At 45.7% G+C, this 16,921-nt stretch overlaps 1 protein-coding gene across 1 annotated transcript in view; it reads left to right on the top strand.

The window, feature by feature from the left end:
- The first annotated feature begins 1,459 nt into the window (after positions 1-1,459).
- The window catches only part of KDSR (3-ketodihydrosphingosine reductase), a 39,082-nt gene continuing 23,620 nt past the window's right edge, over positions 1,460-16,921 (top strand). Inside the window, exons 1-5 of the mRNA XM_019937190.3 lie at positions 1,460-1,676; positions 6,698-6,787; positions 8,803-8,859; positions 13,301-13,366; positions 13,559-13,654. Of these exons, the coding sequence (XP_019792749.1) occupies positions 1,569-1,676; positions 6,698-6,787; positions 8,803-8,859; positions 13,301-13,366; positions 13,559-13,654 (417 nt within the window). The 5' untranslated portion in view covers positions 1,460-1,568. The remainder of the gene's footprint in view (positions 1,677-6,697; positions 6,788-8,802; positions 8,860-13,300; positions 13,367-13,558; positions 13,655-16,921) is intronic.

The raw sequence follows: 16,921 nt of genomic DNA, 5'->3' as shown, positions 1-16,921 counted from the left end.
AGCTGCTTTGTTAAAGTCTGGCAGTTCTGGTTAAACAGTTACTAGAAGATCCAGCAATTCCACTCCTAGGTATATACTCAAGAGAAATGAAAAACTTATACATGAATGTTTATGCTCACAGCAGCATTATTCATAGTAGCTAAAAAGTGGAAACAGGGCTTCCCTGGTGGCGCAGTGGTTGAGAGTCCGCCTGCCGATGCAGGGGACACGGGTTCATGACCCGGTCCGGGAAGATCCCACATGCCGCGGAGCGGCTAGTCCCGTGAGCCATGGCCGCTGAGCCTGCGCGTCCGGAGCCTGTGCTCCGCGACTGGAGAGGCCACAACAGTGAGAGGCCCGCGCACCGCAAAAAAAAAAAAAAAAAAAAAAAAAAAAAGTGGAAACAACCTAGAGGTCCACCAATTGATGAGTGAATAAATGAAATGTGGTGTGTCCACAGAATGGAATATAATTTGGTCATAAAAAGCATGAAGTACTGATACATTGTACCTTATGATGAACCTTGAAAACATTATGCTAAGTGCAAGAAACCAGACACAAAAGGCTACACATTCTATAATTCCATTTATATGAAATATTCAGGATACGCAAATCTACAGAGACAGATTAGTGAGTGATTAGCTAGGGCCGGGCCAGGATGGGGAGGAACTGGGGAGTGACTGTGAACGGGTAAGGATTTGTGTGCGCCTTTGGGGATGTAACTAAATGTTCCAAAATTGACAGTGGTGACAGTTGCACAACCCTGACTATACCAAAACCCATTACCTATGCACTTTAAACGGGCGAATTGTCTGGTGTGCAAATTAGATCTCAAAAAGCTTTTTATCTTTTTTAAACCCTGCCTTGGTAAAGGAGATGAACTCTGAGCTCAACGAAACTGAATGATCTGGGCGATTTTTAAAACTCCATGTTAAGGCTTTCCCGGTCCTCTGCAAAGCGAAAGTGGGCTGTTACCATTTTCTAAGTACGCCAAGAAAATACGAAATGGAGCCCGGGAATTCAGAGCTCGATCCCCTGCCTTCCATACACTAACGAGGTGACGAGATCCCGGAACCGGGGCTTAGAAGGCTCCGACCCGCCTCCTCCGGCCTCGGGCGGACGGCACCCGGAGCCACGGCGCGGAGCGGCCCGGCCCCGGGAGCGCGGCTCGGGAAGGCCCGGCACCCGCTCTCCGCGGTCCTAAGCAGCACCCTCGCCACCAGCCGCGAGCGTCACCCAGGGGCGCGCCGGGGGGCGCCACCCGGGCCCCGTCCGCTGCGCGCTCGAGGCAGCCCATCTCGCCGGCGGAGGGTGCGGGACCCCATCCCGACGCTGGGAGCTCGGGGACCCCAAAGGACCGTCCGCTCAATCGGGCGGCAGCCGCGACGCTCTAGCCACTGGAAGCCCCACCCCCGCGGTCGCGCCCTTCGCAGGCTCCGCCTCTTCCCCTCCGGCCGCCGCCCCGCCCCGCGCCGCGAACCCAAACACCGGGCTCGCACTGCGCGCGGCCGCGCGTGATCGCCGGCGCGGCCGAGCCCTGTGCGCCTGTGCCTGCGCCGCCCGCCGCAGGCCCCGGCCTCGGCCGAGCGATGCTGCTGCTGGCGGCCGCCTTCCTCGTGGCGTTCGTGCTGCTGCTCTACATGGTGTCTCCGCTCATCAGCCCCAAGCCCCTCGCCCTGCCCGGGGCGCATGTGGTGGTGAGTGGCCTCCTGTTGCTGCGCCGCCGCCTCCCGGCCCGCTCGGTCGCCCCGAACCCCGGCGCGCCGGTCCGCGACTCAGGCCGGGCCGCCGACGTCCCCTTCTCCAAATGGAGGGTCACTTGCCGCCCTCCGCCCCTGCACTGTCTGTTCGGAGGGCCTCGGGGACCCGCCCTCCGCTGCCTCTGGCTCCTCCTGGGGCCGGAGAGCGGGGCGGCGCGGGCAGCGCCAGCGAGCTGGGTTCCCGCACTGCAGGGGCTCGGGAGGCTCTCGTTAATCCCCGGGGCATCCCTGGGATCTGGATATTTTTGTCCTCGGGTTTCCCGATGAGTCAACTGAAGAACAGAGAGGCTGAGAAACTTTGCCAAGGACACCGCGGTCGGTGGCGACGCCGGGCAAGGCGCGCGGTCCCGGCGGGGTCGCAAGGAGGCGGGCAGCGGGGAACCGGGTCCCAGCCTCCAGGACCCGCCGAGGCAGCTGGGAACTGGAAGATGGCCTGTGCGAGTGACAGTTGCCAAAGGAATACAGGAAGTGACTCACCTGGCGGGGGGACGGGATTGCTCTAAACCCGGTGGGCTGGCAGTCCTGGCTAGCGGTGTTGAGTCGCTTCTGTACAGTCTACACTGCCTGTCTCTTGTGAGCTCAGCCTGGGGTCGACTGTCTGCTGTCCCAGTGCAATCCTCTGCCGTCGTCTTGGAGTCAGAGGGATGAGCGGAACGACCTGGCTAGTTAGTGCTTTAGGAATGAAGGGGATGTGGATGGATTTGGTTTGTTTCTTACCAGAAGCTCATGTCTTCAAGGATCCCTTTTCTGCAGGTGGGGCACCTTTCTTAAACAGAGGGAATGCCTTCTTACCTGCGCCCAGCACGTCACATTTTGCTGTGGCTTTCTGGTCCGTTTTCTTACTTGATTTTCTCACAACCCCGGGGACATTGCGGCGGGAGGTTATGAATAAGCAAAATTTGTTACTAAGCTGGCAGTGCAAATCCTCCTGGTGCCAGAGGTGACATATGGGTGTCTCCGCTAAAATCCGAGCCTCTTCACTGAACTGGGATGGGATGGAATGGTCATTGCTTTTAGTGTGCTTTAAATCGGCACAGAGTTTGTGAATGGGAACATATGTTTTCTTTAATTTCTCTCACAAAACTATTAGTGCTTTTCCAAATCCTGCTATTTCTGATGTGGAAGATAGAGGAGGAGGTGAGTGTAAATTCATTACAGAGGGAGAGAAGAGCAAAATTTTACAGTCATGCTAAAGTCTGAAAGCGTCACATCTGCAAGAAGACTTCTGCCTCAAAAGCGTGGCTTTAAAAGTTGGAATTTTCAGAAGTGGTGTTTGCAGAGCATAACTTGTAAAAATGTAAAGTCAAAGCAGTAATGAAAAATTTCATTCAGTGTTTACAAGGGACTTTCAGTTGATGTTGACTCTGGTCCTACCAGCCCCATCATGCTTCTGCAGGCTGTAGATAAGATAATAAACACATCTCCTGGGGTAGATCCCGAAGAATTTCTTATTTTCACCATCCCGTTTTAATATGCCACTATAAATAATGTGAGGATGACATGAATAATACACATGATGTCACCATCTGTCTTCTTTTTTAATGTCATAAAAAGAGTGAAAGTGTAATTTTTTTTCTTGAGATTTGTTACGACTAGACCCAGTCGTGTTAGAAAAGGGGCCGATGTTTAGAATGTCTTGCTGATGGGGAAGCATGAGCAGGCTTAGGTCATAACTTGTTTTGTTTTTAGAGCAATTCTGATAAACTAGTGTTATCTCTCTAATTACAGTGGTAAACCTATTCAGCAAGTCTTACACAGTATATACTTATTTAAATCAGCTGTTTTTTTGTTTTTTTTTTAAAAAAAGCTGTTTAACTGACTTGGTGAGAACTAGAAAATCAAGTCCTCCCTTTTGGAGAGATGGGTGGGAGCAGCTGTCCTTTCAGCAAAGCACCCCTTCTCTTGCCCTCAGTAAGAGGTATATGGTGCAAATAAAGAGATAGTAACATTTAAAACAATATTTGCAATGAACAGTAAGAGGGAGTAACAAAGAAAGGAATTAAACTGTTATCTTTAGGGTCTCACATCTCAATTTATCAATGGCCGGGCAACTCAATACATATTTACCATTTTTCTCAGCCATTAGGAAAATCTCTTATGTTTTCTTATACCAATCAAGAGTAACATAGTCTAGATGGACTTAAGTATATTCTTAGATACCTTTTATGAATTAGCTGGCTTGGCCTAGAAGGTCAGTTTCCCATGAACCCTGACCCAAAAGTTGAAGTCTTATTCTTGTTTTTATGGACAAATCTTATAAGGTTACCCCTGTCCTTGGCTGTGCAGTAATTTTACATAGCTTGCTTACCTATTACGGTCTAGAAAAAACGCCAGCAATAATTGGAATATCTACATGGCCCTTTAGAGCATATAAATTTTCTCAATAACCTCATCACTTCAGCTTCTATCAATTCACTGAATAACAAATAGTGAAATTTTACTTACAAGGTTTTTGTGGCATTATATTTTTTTCAGGGAAATGGCATCGTACACCATTTTGCAAATTAATGTAGACAAGTATTTAGCAACTGCTTATGCAAAGTGCTGCGCTAGGAATGAGGGAGATAACTTGGACTTGGTGTTTGTTGTCGGGGAACTTAGAGTCTGGTAAGGGAGCTAAGGTAGGTACAGAAGTAACTGCGTGAAGTAGAAAGTGACAGGCAAAGGACAGGACAGAGGGACAGAGTCCGGAAAAAATTCTTGGAGGAGGAGACATTGGAACTGGCCTCTGCGAGTTAGGTAGGATTTGGAAATACAGCTGTGTGGGAGATGTTGAGTGGAGGGACCTCTAGGCAGCAGGAACGACATCATGAAACAGCTAAGGACATTTTTAGGGACCTTGCTAATTGCTATGGAATTGGAATATCTGGTGAAAATTCATAAGCCAAAACTACCCATGAAATATTTCAATAGCAAGGAGGTCCTCAGAGGCAACTGTTAGCTGGGGCAGCAGGTATATTTTTACAGTAACCGGTAGATAATTGGTCAATTTTCCCAAAGAAATCCCTTCATTAGTGAGAAGTTGAGGCTCAAGAGAAAGTAGGGGCGTCCCATGGACATAGGTACATTGTGTAGGAGGATGTCATGATGATTTTAAAATCATGAGCTCGATTGGTCAGAGATATTCTTTACAGCATGATTTATATCTAACAGTAAAATATTTGAAATAATCTAAATGTCTAACAATAGGGAAATAGTTAAATATTTTTTGATACGGCTGTTTAATGCAATATTGTAAAGCCTTTTAGTTTTTTAACCTCAGACATTACAAAATAATGTTTTTTAGAGTAGGATGCAGAAGCGTGTAAGGACAGATGCCTCTCTGACACTTGCGTTCCCCCCTCACCTGACAACTCCAGGCCCCCCACTCCCCTGGCCCATGTTATAAGATGTGTATAGGGAAAATGACTAGAAAGGTAATGTTACATTCGTATTATTAAATAAAATATATATTGAGTCCTTCTTGTATGCCAGGCACTGTACTAAGCGCTAGGGATACAGTGGGGAGCCAAGATAGAGTTGGTATTTTTATGGAGTTTATGGGGTGGTAATGGAAGAGATGGTTGTGAATCAAATAATCACACAAGTAAATGCATGGCTGTTTGGTTATGGAGAGATGTAAAGCAAAGAAAAAAGAGGATGCAATGCTGCAAAGTGGGTTGCGGTGGGGTAGAGGGCAGTCCATGAAGGCTTTCCTGAGGTAGTGAGGTACAGCTGAGAGTTAATGGGTGAATCGATGCCAGTTAGATGAAAAGAGGGGAGGAGAGCATTCCTGGAAGGGAAAATAGAATGTGCAAAGGCCCTGTGGTTGGAGAGAGCATAGAACCAAAAGACAGCCAGTATGGCTGAGCTATAGATGGTGAGGGTTAGACTAGTGCAAGAAGAAAAGCTTTACTTTTCAGTATTTCCATGTGATCATGTATTACTTTATAATAAGCAGTCATTTAAAATATCATAAGTATATGCAAGTGATTATTCTTTTCATCTCCTGTAGAGCTGGTCATGCATAGGAGATGTGTAGTAAAGAAATGGTTCATTTGGGTTTGGACTCAAAGGCAGACTAGTGTTTTTTGTTTTTACTTTTTAATTTATTTTATTGAAGTATAGTTGACTTACGATGTTAATTTCTGCTGTACAGCAAAATTTTTCATATTTTTTTCCATTACGGTTTATCACAGAATATTGAATATAGCTCCCTGTGCCATACAGTAGGGCCTTCTTGTTTATTCATTCTGTATATACTAGTTTGACCTGCTAATCCCAAACTCCCAATCCATTCCTCCCCCACCCCCCTCCCCCTTGGCAACCACAGGTCTGTTCTCTGTGTTTGTGAGTCTGTTTCTGTTTCATAGATAAGTTCATTTGTGTCATATTTTACATTCCACATATAGCGATATCATAGGATGTTTGTCTTTCTCTGTCTGGCTTACTTCACTCTGTATGATAATCTCTGCGTCCCTCCATGTTGCTGCAAATGGCATTCTTTCTTTCTTTTTCATGGCTGAGTAGTATTCCATTGTATATACATACCACATCTTCATCCATTCATGGATGTTTAGGTTGTTTCCATGTCTTGGCTATTGTAAATAGTGCTGCTGTGAACATAGGGGTGCATGTGTCTTTTCGAATTATCAGACTAATGTACTGTTTATTAGCTAGATGTACAGGGCATTTCCCCCTCTCATCCCCCCCCCCCCCCCCGCCACAGTGAACTCAGAAAAATATCATAGGTGTGCAATTGATAGCTCAGTACTGGAAACAACGCAGGCCCGGCTGACAGTGTAATCTTTCCACGTCTGCACTTAAACTCCATTCATTAGGTCTGGGATGAAGATGCTACAATAGCTGAAGATTTAGTTCCTGTAGGTTGGGTTTTAGAGCCCATCATAGTTATTTTAAATAAACTTCCCACAGAAGGGAAATTTCAAGTGCTAAGATTTCTTAATTTCTGCTTTTAGGTTACAGGAGGCTCCAGTGGCATCGGAAAGTGCATTGCTATCGAGTGCTATAAACAAGGAGCTTTTATAACTCTGGTTGCACGAAATGAGGTAAGTCTTCTAGGTTCATTACTATTCACCTACTAATTCATCGTTACATTAGTCACAGAGGCTATGCGACCGTCACAGTGTTCACACCTGTGGGGAAATCGCTCACGTCTGTGGTTGGAGGTGTGATTCCTGAACCACTGGTTATTTCTTGTATTTGGGACAAAGACTTCTTGGCTGAAGTCAGGTTAGTTCCACAGATGTTTTTTCAGTGCCAGCAACTCTTAGGCAACATCATGGACACTGCAGATCTAGGAGCGGCCAAAACCTAGTTAAGCACACACCTGGCCACAGGAAGCGCGGGGCCCGCCACCTCCCCGGAGGTGCCGACAGCAGCCATCGTGGGGCTCGTTCCTAAGTCCTGAAGGATGACATGTAGGTGTTTCTCTATAATTTGCTTATGACATGAGCTCCATCTCTAGTGAAACCCAGACCCTGCAGGGGAATCTCACTCTTCCCCAGCAGTTTAGCAAAACATGTGTCTTTCTGTACCGAGTCAACACAAGGTCTGTTTTTCTTTCTTTCTTTTTGTTTTTCAAGTGTCTGTTATTCTTGCCAGAGCCCAGAGCAGTGACACTGTATTCCCACGAGCAGTCATGGCATCCCCTTGCTCTATGCGCGGGGGAAGGACCACGGCTGACCTGCCCAATGCTGTCGTTCTGTGCTTGGCCTAATTGCTTGGGTCACAGTGGGTGCACCAGACATCTTTGTTGGATGAAGAAATGAAGGGAGGGATGACGGAGAGAGGGGGTGCTCCAGGGCGGCATCGTTGATTGGGGGATTTGGCTTCACCTGTGAATAAGGAGGGCGGTAGTGTGGTGGCTGCCAGGTAGGGGTGCACAGCTGAGCGAGGCCCAGTGAGGAAGGCAGGTCACGGGGGGCCCGGGGGAGATGCGTAAATAATGACCCAGAATTAGGCTCGGGCATCCATCATTTCTTTTAAAAATGAAGAAAGGCAGAATTAGCTACCTTTTATTTATCCCCTAAGCCCTCCAACAACGCATCTGCTTTGGCGTTGAAGCCACCTTCCATGACTGAAAGCACGACTGTGAGAAAATGGCATTTTGTGAGATTTAAACAATGCTGGTATCTGACAAAAGGCAGATGAAAAACGAGGCAGGGAGGCCAGCGTTTCAGGTGCTCAGAAGCTCTTTCTGTGGTCCTGGCATTGCTGGAGGTGAATGAGCCTTCTGGCACTGATAAAGTCTTTATTTTCTAGTGTAATTTTCTATTCTGATTTTGGCAAAGTCAGGTGGTGCACATCTTCATTAATAGAATAATATAATTTTATTATAGGCACATTCTTGTTTAGAAAACCCACGTGTCTTTCGGAAGGATTCCCCCCTTTTGTTCTTCTCTGCTATCGTGATGTATTTAAATTTCAGCTTTTATAGCAAATTAAGGCACTGTAAACCGATCTCTGTCTTCTTGAAAATGACTAAAACAAGCAGAATTGAGACCTTGGAAGAATTACACAATTACGTGGGTTAGCTTTGCTTGTCCTCAGAGTATCTTTGAAAGTATCCAGGCATAGGTTTACCTAGTCCGTCTAAAAACTAATTTTGACTATATTTGCTTTTCCGTAGAGGAGGAAAACATTGGACGATCTCGTAGGAAAGCATCCTTGACATGGAATCACATGTACCCTTAAGTTTGGGAAGCACTGCATATCAGCGTGGTTGTTCTTGTTTCATATCTAAGTAACGTCAAATTAAAACATGTATTAGAATTGATAGAGTGACCCTTAGCAATTCATACTGATAATAGGGATTTTGAGGTTCATTAATTTTTATTATTATCTTTCTCTGCAGTGAATTTTAAAACTTGCTTTCACTTAGCCATAGCTTAGCATACTTTACAGCTATGTGTCCACCATAGCTCTGCAATATGGGTGCTGTCCTGCGTGTTTTTTGGCATTCAATAAATCCTTGTACAACTAATTGCTTTTTCTCTCCTTTTAAACAAACAAGTGGACAAATAGACAATCAGTAGAACTAATTGTTCTCTGTTACTTTCAGGACAAACTGTTGCAGGCAAAGAAAGAAATCGAAAAACACTCTATTAATGATAAACAGGTAAAAATCACTGCCCTCATGACGCATTTTCTATACTAATCAACACAGGTGTGCAGAGGAAGAGAAGAGGTACTTCAACTGTGAATAGTTCATTGAAAGCACGTAAGCTTTTCCTAATTAACATACATATTAGGCTGTCTTTAAAAAGATGAAATTATTTGAATTGTCTAGGATTTCATGTTGTTACCAAAAACAATGTATAAACTCTAACACACATACACACACAAATGATCAAATAACAGAATGCTTTCCTAGAAACTGATTTCATTTCAATTCTTTATTCAAATTAACTTAAGGGGAAGGAGGTATTAAATTTTTTTTTTGGTTGTGGAATTTTTTGGTGAATAAAATGGTATGTATATATATACAATATGTATTTTAGTATAAAACATAATAATAAATTGATAACCACACACTCATCACCAGCTTAAGAAATGGCATTTACCAGGGCCCCTGAAGGCTCCTCTGTTCCCCCCATCCGCCTCATCTTCCCGTCTCATTCCTAGAGGCAACCCCCAACTTGATTTTTGTGTTACTTCTTCCATTGCTCTTTAAAAATCATTTGTCCATACATGCATGCGACACTGAGAAGAGTATTGTTTACTTCGGCTTCTTTTTGAACTTTATGGCATCATTCTTATTTTGATAGCTTTATTGTGATATAATTCACATACCATAAAGTTCACTGATTTAAGGTGTACAATTCGGTGGTTTTTAGCTTATCCACAAAGTTGCACAGTTATCACCAGAATCAATTGTAGAATACTTTCATCATCCCATAAAGGGAGCGCATATTCATTAACAGTCACTCCTTGTTCTCTCCCAACCCCCTCCTAGCCCTAGGCAATCACTAACCTACTTTCTCTCTCTAGGTTTATATAACATCATTCTTTGTGTACTCTCATGCAACTTTATTTCTTCACCTGATACTATTGTTCAAATTCCTCTCTGTTGCTGCATAAAGTAGTAGTTCATTCTTTTTTTTTTCCTGCTGTCTAGCGTTTTCTTGTATGTATAGACAACCTTCCATTCATCAGTTCTACTGTTGGGTGGATACTTAGGTTGTTTCCAGTTTTTTTGTTAGTTTGCTTTGTTTCTTGCTATTACTAAAGTGTATCCCTTTGTGCACTTGTGCAAGAATGGAATATACCTAGAAATGGAATTGCTGAGTTGAGCGTATGCATCACCAAAGTGTTTACACTCTCACCAGTAGTGGTCGTTGACTCTTTGCCAACACTTGGTATTGGCAGACTTTCTAATTTTTGCCTTTCTGATGAGTTTTAAGTGGTGTTTCACTGTAGTTTTAATTGCCTCTTTTCTTTCCACGAGAATATATTAGAGAACTTTGCATGTCAATATAAATGAGTCGGCCTCATCTTTTGAAACTGCTGTGGCATAATATTGAGCACCCCAGAGTTTATCTGTTGCCTCTTGTTGGCTATTTGTATTTTGTTTTCTTTTGCATTCTATGCTGCACATAAAAATCCTCATCCACCTCTCTTTGTGCACCTATGTGAGTTTTTCTCTAGTACCGTGGCCTCTGCCTGTATCTCCTCTGAAGCCCACAAACATTAGAAAGCTGCCAGCTCAGCAAATCTCCCCAGTTTTCTGTTTTTTTTAAATATCCCTGTAACTTCTGATAGAGAATGAAGCATCATCCAGAGCCACAGATCTGAAATGTCCTGGCTGAAGGCCAGTCACGCCTGCTGCTAGTGCCATCTCTGCTCTGGGCTTCTTCCTATTATCCCCACTCCTTCATCTATCAGGAGGCTTCAGGTCATGTGGAAAGATCATCGGGCTGGGCTGGGCAAGTGGGAGCCTGCTCCTGCCGCTGGGCCCAGAGCCGGCTTGTTACTCCTCTTAGCAAAAGCAGTGCCCTGGGGGCATTCTTTTTCCTGGGAGTTTGTAAACATTTTTTTTGAAATGTTACTGACCTGTGGGATAGGTTTTATTCACAGTAAGTGATCTAATACCGTATGAAAAGGCATGTTTAAAATTAATTCTATGATTCCTACTCTCTTTTTTAAAACATGTCTTCTGTATGATGATGGGATAAAAATTCAAGAACAAGCCCACTAGTCTGGAATATTCCAGGTTACCTTTGCGAAGGGGCTTGTTTCCTTTTCATAGGAATTTAGACCATTAGGATGGGGTTCCTTCTTGCATTAAATACAACTTCCTGCCTGATGTTATCAGTCCTAAGGCAACGGGGCTCTTTTTATCCAGCCCTTTGGCCTCACTTCTCACATTGTGGCTTCTTAGAGCTGGAAGGGATCTGGCTCGTCACTAGCCTGTGACGCTGTTACTGTACAGATGAGACCACTGCAAACGTCTAGGGTTCTGCTCAGCTGATGAATGAAGGGACAGGATTGGAACCCCGGCTTCCCCCGTGCCGTGCCTGTTCTTCCCACCACAACGCACGGCCTGGGACTTGCAACTGCACGTGGGTGCATATCGTGGGTGTGTGCACCCTTCCGTACACACACGCTCTGTCTTCCACTTAGCTTGACGGCCAGTCTCAACAGGGAGGAAACCATGGAAAGGCTGAGAAACTGCAAACACCCTTCTGCTTCTCTCAGTGACCTCCCTGGGAACATAGAACATTTCCTATGTCAGAGGCCTAAGCTCTGATTTGAAAACATTGTCTGAAAAGGAAAGTTAAAACGGTAGCTTGGGCTTCCCTGGTGGCGCAGTGGTTGAGAGTCCGCCTGCCGATGCAGGGGACACGGGTTCGTGCCCCGGTCCGGGAAGATCCCACGTACCGTGGAGCAGCTGGGCCCGTGAGCCATGGCCGCTGGGCCTGCACGTCCGGAGCCTGTGCTCCGCAACGGGAGAGGCCACAACAGTGAGAGGCCCGTGCACCGCAAAAAAAAACAAAAACAAAACAAAAAAAAACAGCTCACTGTCCCCATTAGTGTTCTTAATTTCTATTTCATAAATTTCTATCAAAGTAAGCACCGAGGGACTCCCCTGGTGGTCCAGTGGCTGAGACTCCACACTCCCAATGCAGGGGGCCCGGGTTCAATCCCTGGTGAGGGAACTAGATGCCACATGCATGCCGCGACTAAAAAAGATCCCACATGCCGCAACTAAGACCCAGCGCAGCCAAATAAATAAATAAATAGATAGATAAATAAATACATACATTCCCCAAATAAAGTAAGCACCGAGATACATGCTTTTCCCCCCTTTTCCCCTCCCTCCCTCCCTTCCTTTTCAAAGACTAAATGGCTGAGCTCTTCCCACCATCCCTCTGTGCTGTGCATCCCTAAACATGGCCAGGTTTGTACTAGGTGGGCTTGGACTCAGCTTGGTGACCCCTCATCTAGAAAATCTGTAAATGGCAGTTCAGTCCAGAGTCAGAGACCTCAAGCAAACCTCAGAGTGAACCAAATGTGACTTGGTTTCCCCCCATCTCCCACAGGCCCAGATCTGCCCTTGGCCTAGTAAGATGATTCCACCAGCTTAGCCTCCCAGCCCAGCTGGACTAAGGAGGCTTCTGGAAGTAGATCCTGTTGACTTATCTCTTTATTCCACCTACTGGTATTGAATCCCAAGAGGGCAGTGATAGCTCTGATACTGCTCCAAGCGGAGTATTTTTTTAAACGTAGTTATTAAGTTTGCTATTATTTTTTGACCCCTTTATTGAGGTAGGATTTGTGTACAATGAACCACACCAATTTAAAGAGTTCAGTTGGATGGCTTTTGACGGATGTATCACTAAATGCTTGTGAAACCACCCCTGAAATCCAGACACAGAGCATTTCCATCACCCCTGCAGTTTGCCCTGCCCCTCTGCACCCCGTTTCTCCCTCTACTCCTGGGTGCACGGGGCTTGTGATGCACTTCCTGTCACTACAGGCTAGTTGCGTTTTAAGAGGAGAGTTTTTACATTTCTTTTCTCTTTCTAGCTTTAGTGAGGCATACATAGACAAAAATTGTATATATTTAAGGTCTGCAACATGACGATTTAATATATGTTTACACTGTGTAAGAGTGACCGCAAACAAGTGGATTAACACGGCCAACACCTCACGTAGTTACCACTTTTGTGTGTGTGGTGAAAACACTTCAGATCTACTCTCTTAGCAGATTACAAGTCTACAGTACAGTATTAATAACAATAGTCACTATGCTGGGCATTTGATCCCCAGAACTTATTCATCTTCCACCTGAAAGTCTGTACCCTCCAACCAGCATTTCTTAGAACATTCTTTTGAGTTTGCGCAAAAGAGTTTTCTTCAAGAAAGTGCACCCCTGACCCCATTTGTCTCTCCGAATTGCATTGTCAGCAGATTTCAAACCCTGCAATCTGTACCTCCAAAACTGGACTCCTTCTCTATTGGAAAAAAATTGCCTTTAATTTAAAAAAAAAAAAGTTCTTTTAAAGGTAGTTTCAGACCCCTGCATAGCTTTGATTATTTTTTTCTCTGTCTAACAGGTGGTGCTTTGTATATCAGTTGATGTATCTCAAGACTACAGCCAAGTAGAAAATGTCATAAAACAAGTAAGAGGTTGGGTTAATTGGAATTAATCCGCTCGCCTTTCGATTGGTTTGCCATTTTGGTGTGTGGCTTGGAGTTGACATATCTTCCTTGTAGATTTAATAGTTTTATAGATTTTATTTATTGGCATTGATTGGCTACTGAGGGATTCTTTTCTTCTCTTTCTTAATGCCCACTCTGATACATTTTTCCAGGCACAGGAGAAACTGGGCCCAGTGGACATGCTTGTAAACTGTGCAGGAATGTCACTTGCAGGAAAATTTGAAGATCTTGAAGTTAGTACTTTTGAAGTAAGTAAAAATTTGTTTTTTCCTCATTGGGGTAGCCCATGCACTAAAAGGGAGAACTCATTCCTGGCTAAAGGCTTTATGAATGAAATAGGTGAAATGCGTTCAGATTTAACAGAAGCTTTAGAAAACTAGAGGATGGACAAGATTTTAGTCACAGTGACCATCCAGCCTTCGAAGTTTAGACAAGTCTCTGGACCTTGGTTTCCTCAGCTGGAAAATGGGAATGAAACCTCCAACCTGACACAGATTACTGCGTTGATTCACTGAGGTCATATCATCAAGAGAGCTCTTTGTACGCCAAGAGAGGCTGGATTTTCTTGTCAAGTATCAGTGTTTTTAACAATGAAAACCCAAAAAAGGTGAAGAGCAGACTCTGGAGTTTTGAAACCAAGAGACAAAGATAATGCGTCATATTCATATTTATGTTTTTAAAAAGGTCAGCCAAAGAAACGCACATCAGATCTGAAGGCTTTCTTAGGTGCAAAACATGTTTTTCTTTTGTTGACATTGCATCAACCATCTCTTTCTTACTGGTCTCTAGAGCCTTCCTGCTAGCCATGGGTTTTGAATGATTTGCTCTGTGAAGTTAAAATGCATCCCCCTCTTATGGAAGAGGAGACTCCAAGAGCAGCAGTTTGGACATCTTGCTTCTGGCGGACTGTGGGAAAGCACCGTAAACTCTGTGATTAGGCGAGCTAGGCGAGTCCAGATGGAGAGGGAAGCAGAGGGATGCCGTAGCAGGGACTCTAGTGTCTTAAGGCTCCTTTATCAACTCGGCATAAAAGATAGTTGTCTTGACCTGTATGCCATTATCTCTAAGTATTGATAGGGAGGTTTTGAAGATTTTCTCAACAGCTGTGTAAAAAATCAGTTGTGGGAAATAGTTGTAGTCTAGGTATGAAATGATGAGGGGAGAGACTTCAGAGGCAGCCAGCGAAAGAGGAGTATGTGTGCGTGCGTGCATGCGTGTGTGCGTGCGTGCATGCGTGTGTGCGTGAAAGATGATATAAAGGGAGAATCAGCAGACTCACCTTGACCGGCTGTGGACGGCAAAGAGGATGGAGGTGTAAGTAGCTGTGTGGCTGTAATAAATAAATGCATGGTTGTAAAGCTAAGACCTCAGGATGTGGGGTGTGTCCAGGGGCAGAAGGGGAGGGATTGTTTCCAGTTGTGGGTCTGATGGAAGTCCAAAGGTAATGGAGTGAATGATTTGTGGGGATTTATAACTGAGAAGAATAGAAGAAACTGAGAGTATAAGACCAGGTGACTGTGTGGGACTTCCCTGGCAGTCCAGTAGTTTAGACTCCGTGCTTCCACTGCAGGGGGTGCGGGTTCGATCCCTGGTCAGGGAACTGAGATCCTGCATGCCACTCGGTATGGCCAAAAAAAAAAAAACAGGTGACTGTGTGTGGGTATCAATGACAAGGAGAAAACGTGAAGCAGGTGAGATGAAGGAAGAAGTACAATTCATGTATAGAATATGAAGCATGCTGAAATATTTAAAAAAGCACAAATCTAATCTTTTTTAAAAAACTCACTTTATTCTCAACCTTCAGTCTCCAGCACACTATCTCCTTCCTTCTGTCTGTCTGTCTCTCATTCTCTCTCACTTTCGTTTAGAAAAACAATCGATTTCTTTCCCACCCACACCAGTACCCACGCACACAGACTATTTGTTGCTCTGTCCCCAGCAGCATGGGACAGTAGGAGAAAAGCTGGCCTTTGGCATCAGACTAAACCAGTTTTAAATCTTAGCACAGCTGGTTTCAAGTCTAACCATTTACTAACTGTGATCTCAGGCAAACCGTTCTTCCTTCTGGCCTCAGGTTTTCCTCCATCCTCAGCCTGCATCTCTGTGAATGGGACCTATGGCGCCCAGGGCCATGAGGATGAAGTAGCGTAATTGGGTGCATAACGCTCAGCTCAGGGTAGCTGTGTGTGAATATTAATGTCCTTTGTCTTCTATTCATTCAACCCACCAATATTCGAGAAAGCCTCTAGTGAATCGAGTGTCATTCTAGGGGATGCTGTGGCGAGCGAGAGTATAAAGGCTTGGCCCAGCTAAGGTGGGACAGACCAGGCAGGATCCAGCTTCTCAGCAGTGTGATTACAGATGCGCTCAGTATTGATTCTCGGGGGAGAGGAAATGGGAAAGGAAAAGAGGAGGCTCTTTTACACAGTGTGGAAGGTGACCCGAAGGGCAGGTGCAGAGACAGCAAGAAGGAGATGCAGTCCGGAGAGCCAGTGGCTGCAGGGGCCCCAAGGTGGAAAGAGCCGGGCAAACTCCAGGAGCTTGACCAGGAGGCCAGGAGGCCAGAGCTTCCTGAGCCCTGGGCACGTGGGATGGGGCCACTGTGGATTTCAGCTGAAAACCTCTGAAGGGGTTGAAGCCAGGCTGGGGAGTAGTGAGATCTGCATCGCAGCCTTTAGAGGCTCCTTCTGCCTGCTGCGTCAGGAGACTGAGGACTGTCAGGGTGATTAAGACAAGGGTCGGCGGTGTTGGGAAGTGGATGCAGCTGCCGGCGTGGGTCACCGTGGAGTGGGGGCGGTGAGAACAGAGGTCAGCACGGTGCAGGGGCTTAAGCAGCTGACAGGGGATGTTGGAATTGGCCTCACCTCCGAAAGGACTGGGCTCTAAAGAGGAAGCCTGGTTAACCCCAAACCTGTTGCTCTATTCCAGTGACAGGGCCTCGCTCCAGGGATGGTTTGCTGTGGGCCCCGCCACCTCTGGCCATCGCCCCTCTACCCCTGGCTGCCCTGAGAGGAGGCAGGAGGCCACCGTGCTGCAGAGGGCGTCCCCTTCGCAGGCCATCACGTGCCCCTCTGCTCTCTCCCACCTCGGTCTGGTCACTTGCCTCGTTCTGGTCAAGTCCAGGTGTGGGCTTATCACCGACACCCCCTGTTAGAACACACACTACCACGTTTGATGCATTTTCTGAAGATAAGAGTTCCTTTTTCTTTAAGATGAATTCTATCTCAATTATGTTCTTTGGTTTGTTTGGAGTATTTTTCATTTTAATTTTGCTGACGTTCCCATGCATGTAAATCGCAGGTACACAGTAGTTTGTGCTGTCGTGACTCATTGCCGGGAGACTTAAATTAAGCATGTCCTGTGTGGCTCCACGGGGAGAGGGCTCGTGGAAATGTGCTCCTGGTTTCCCCTGGACTTTGGCCGGTGCCTTTTGCCCTCGCTGGTCTCGCTTTGTGTCCTTTCACTGTGATAAGCCTCAGTCGTGAGCACAGCCGTGTGCAGAGTCCCCTGAGACC

This window comes from Tursiops truncatus, chromosome 13 (genome assembly GCF_011762595.2).
Source record: "Tursiops truncatus isolate mTurTru1 chromosome 13, mTurTru1.mat.Y, whole genome shotgun sequence".
Taxonomy (NCBI): Eukaryota; Metazoa; Chordata; class Mammalia; order Artiodactyla; family Delphinidae; genus Tursiops; species Tursiops truncatus.
This window is presented reverse-complemented; position numbering and strand designations above follow the sequence as displayed.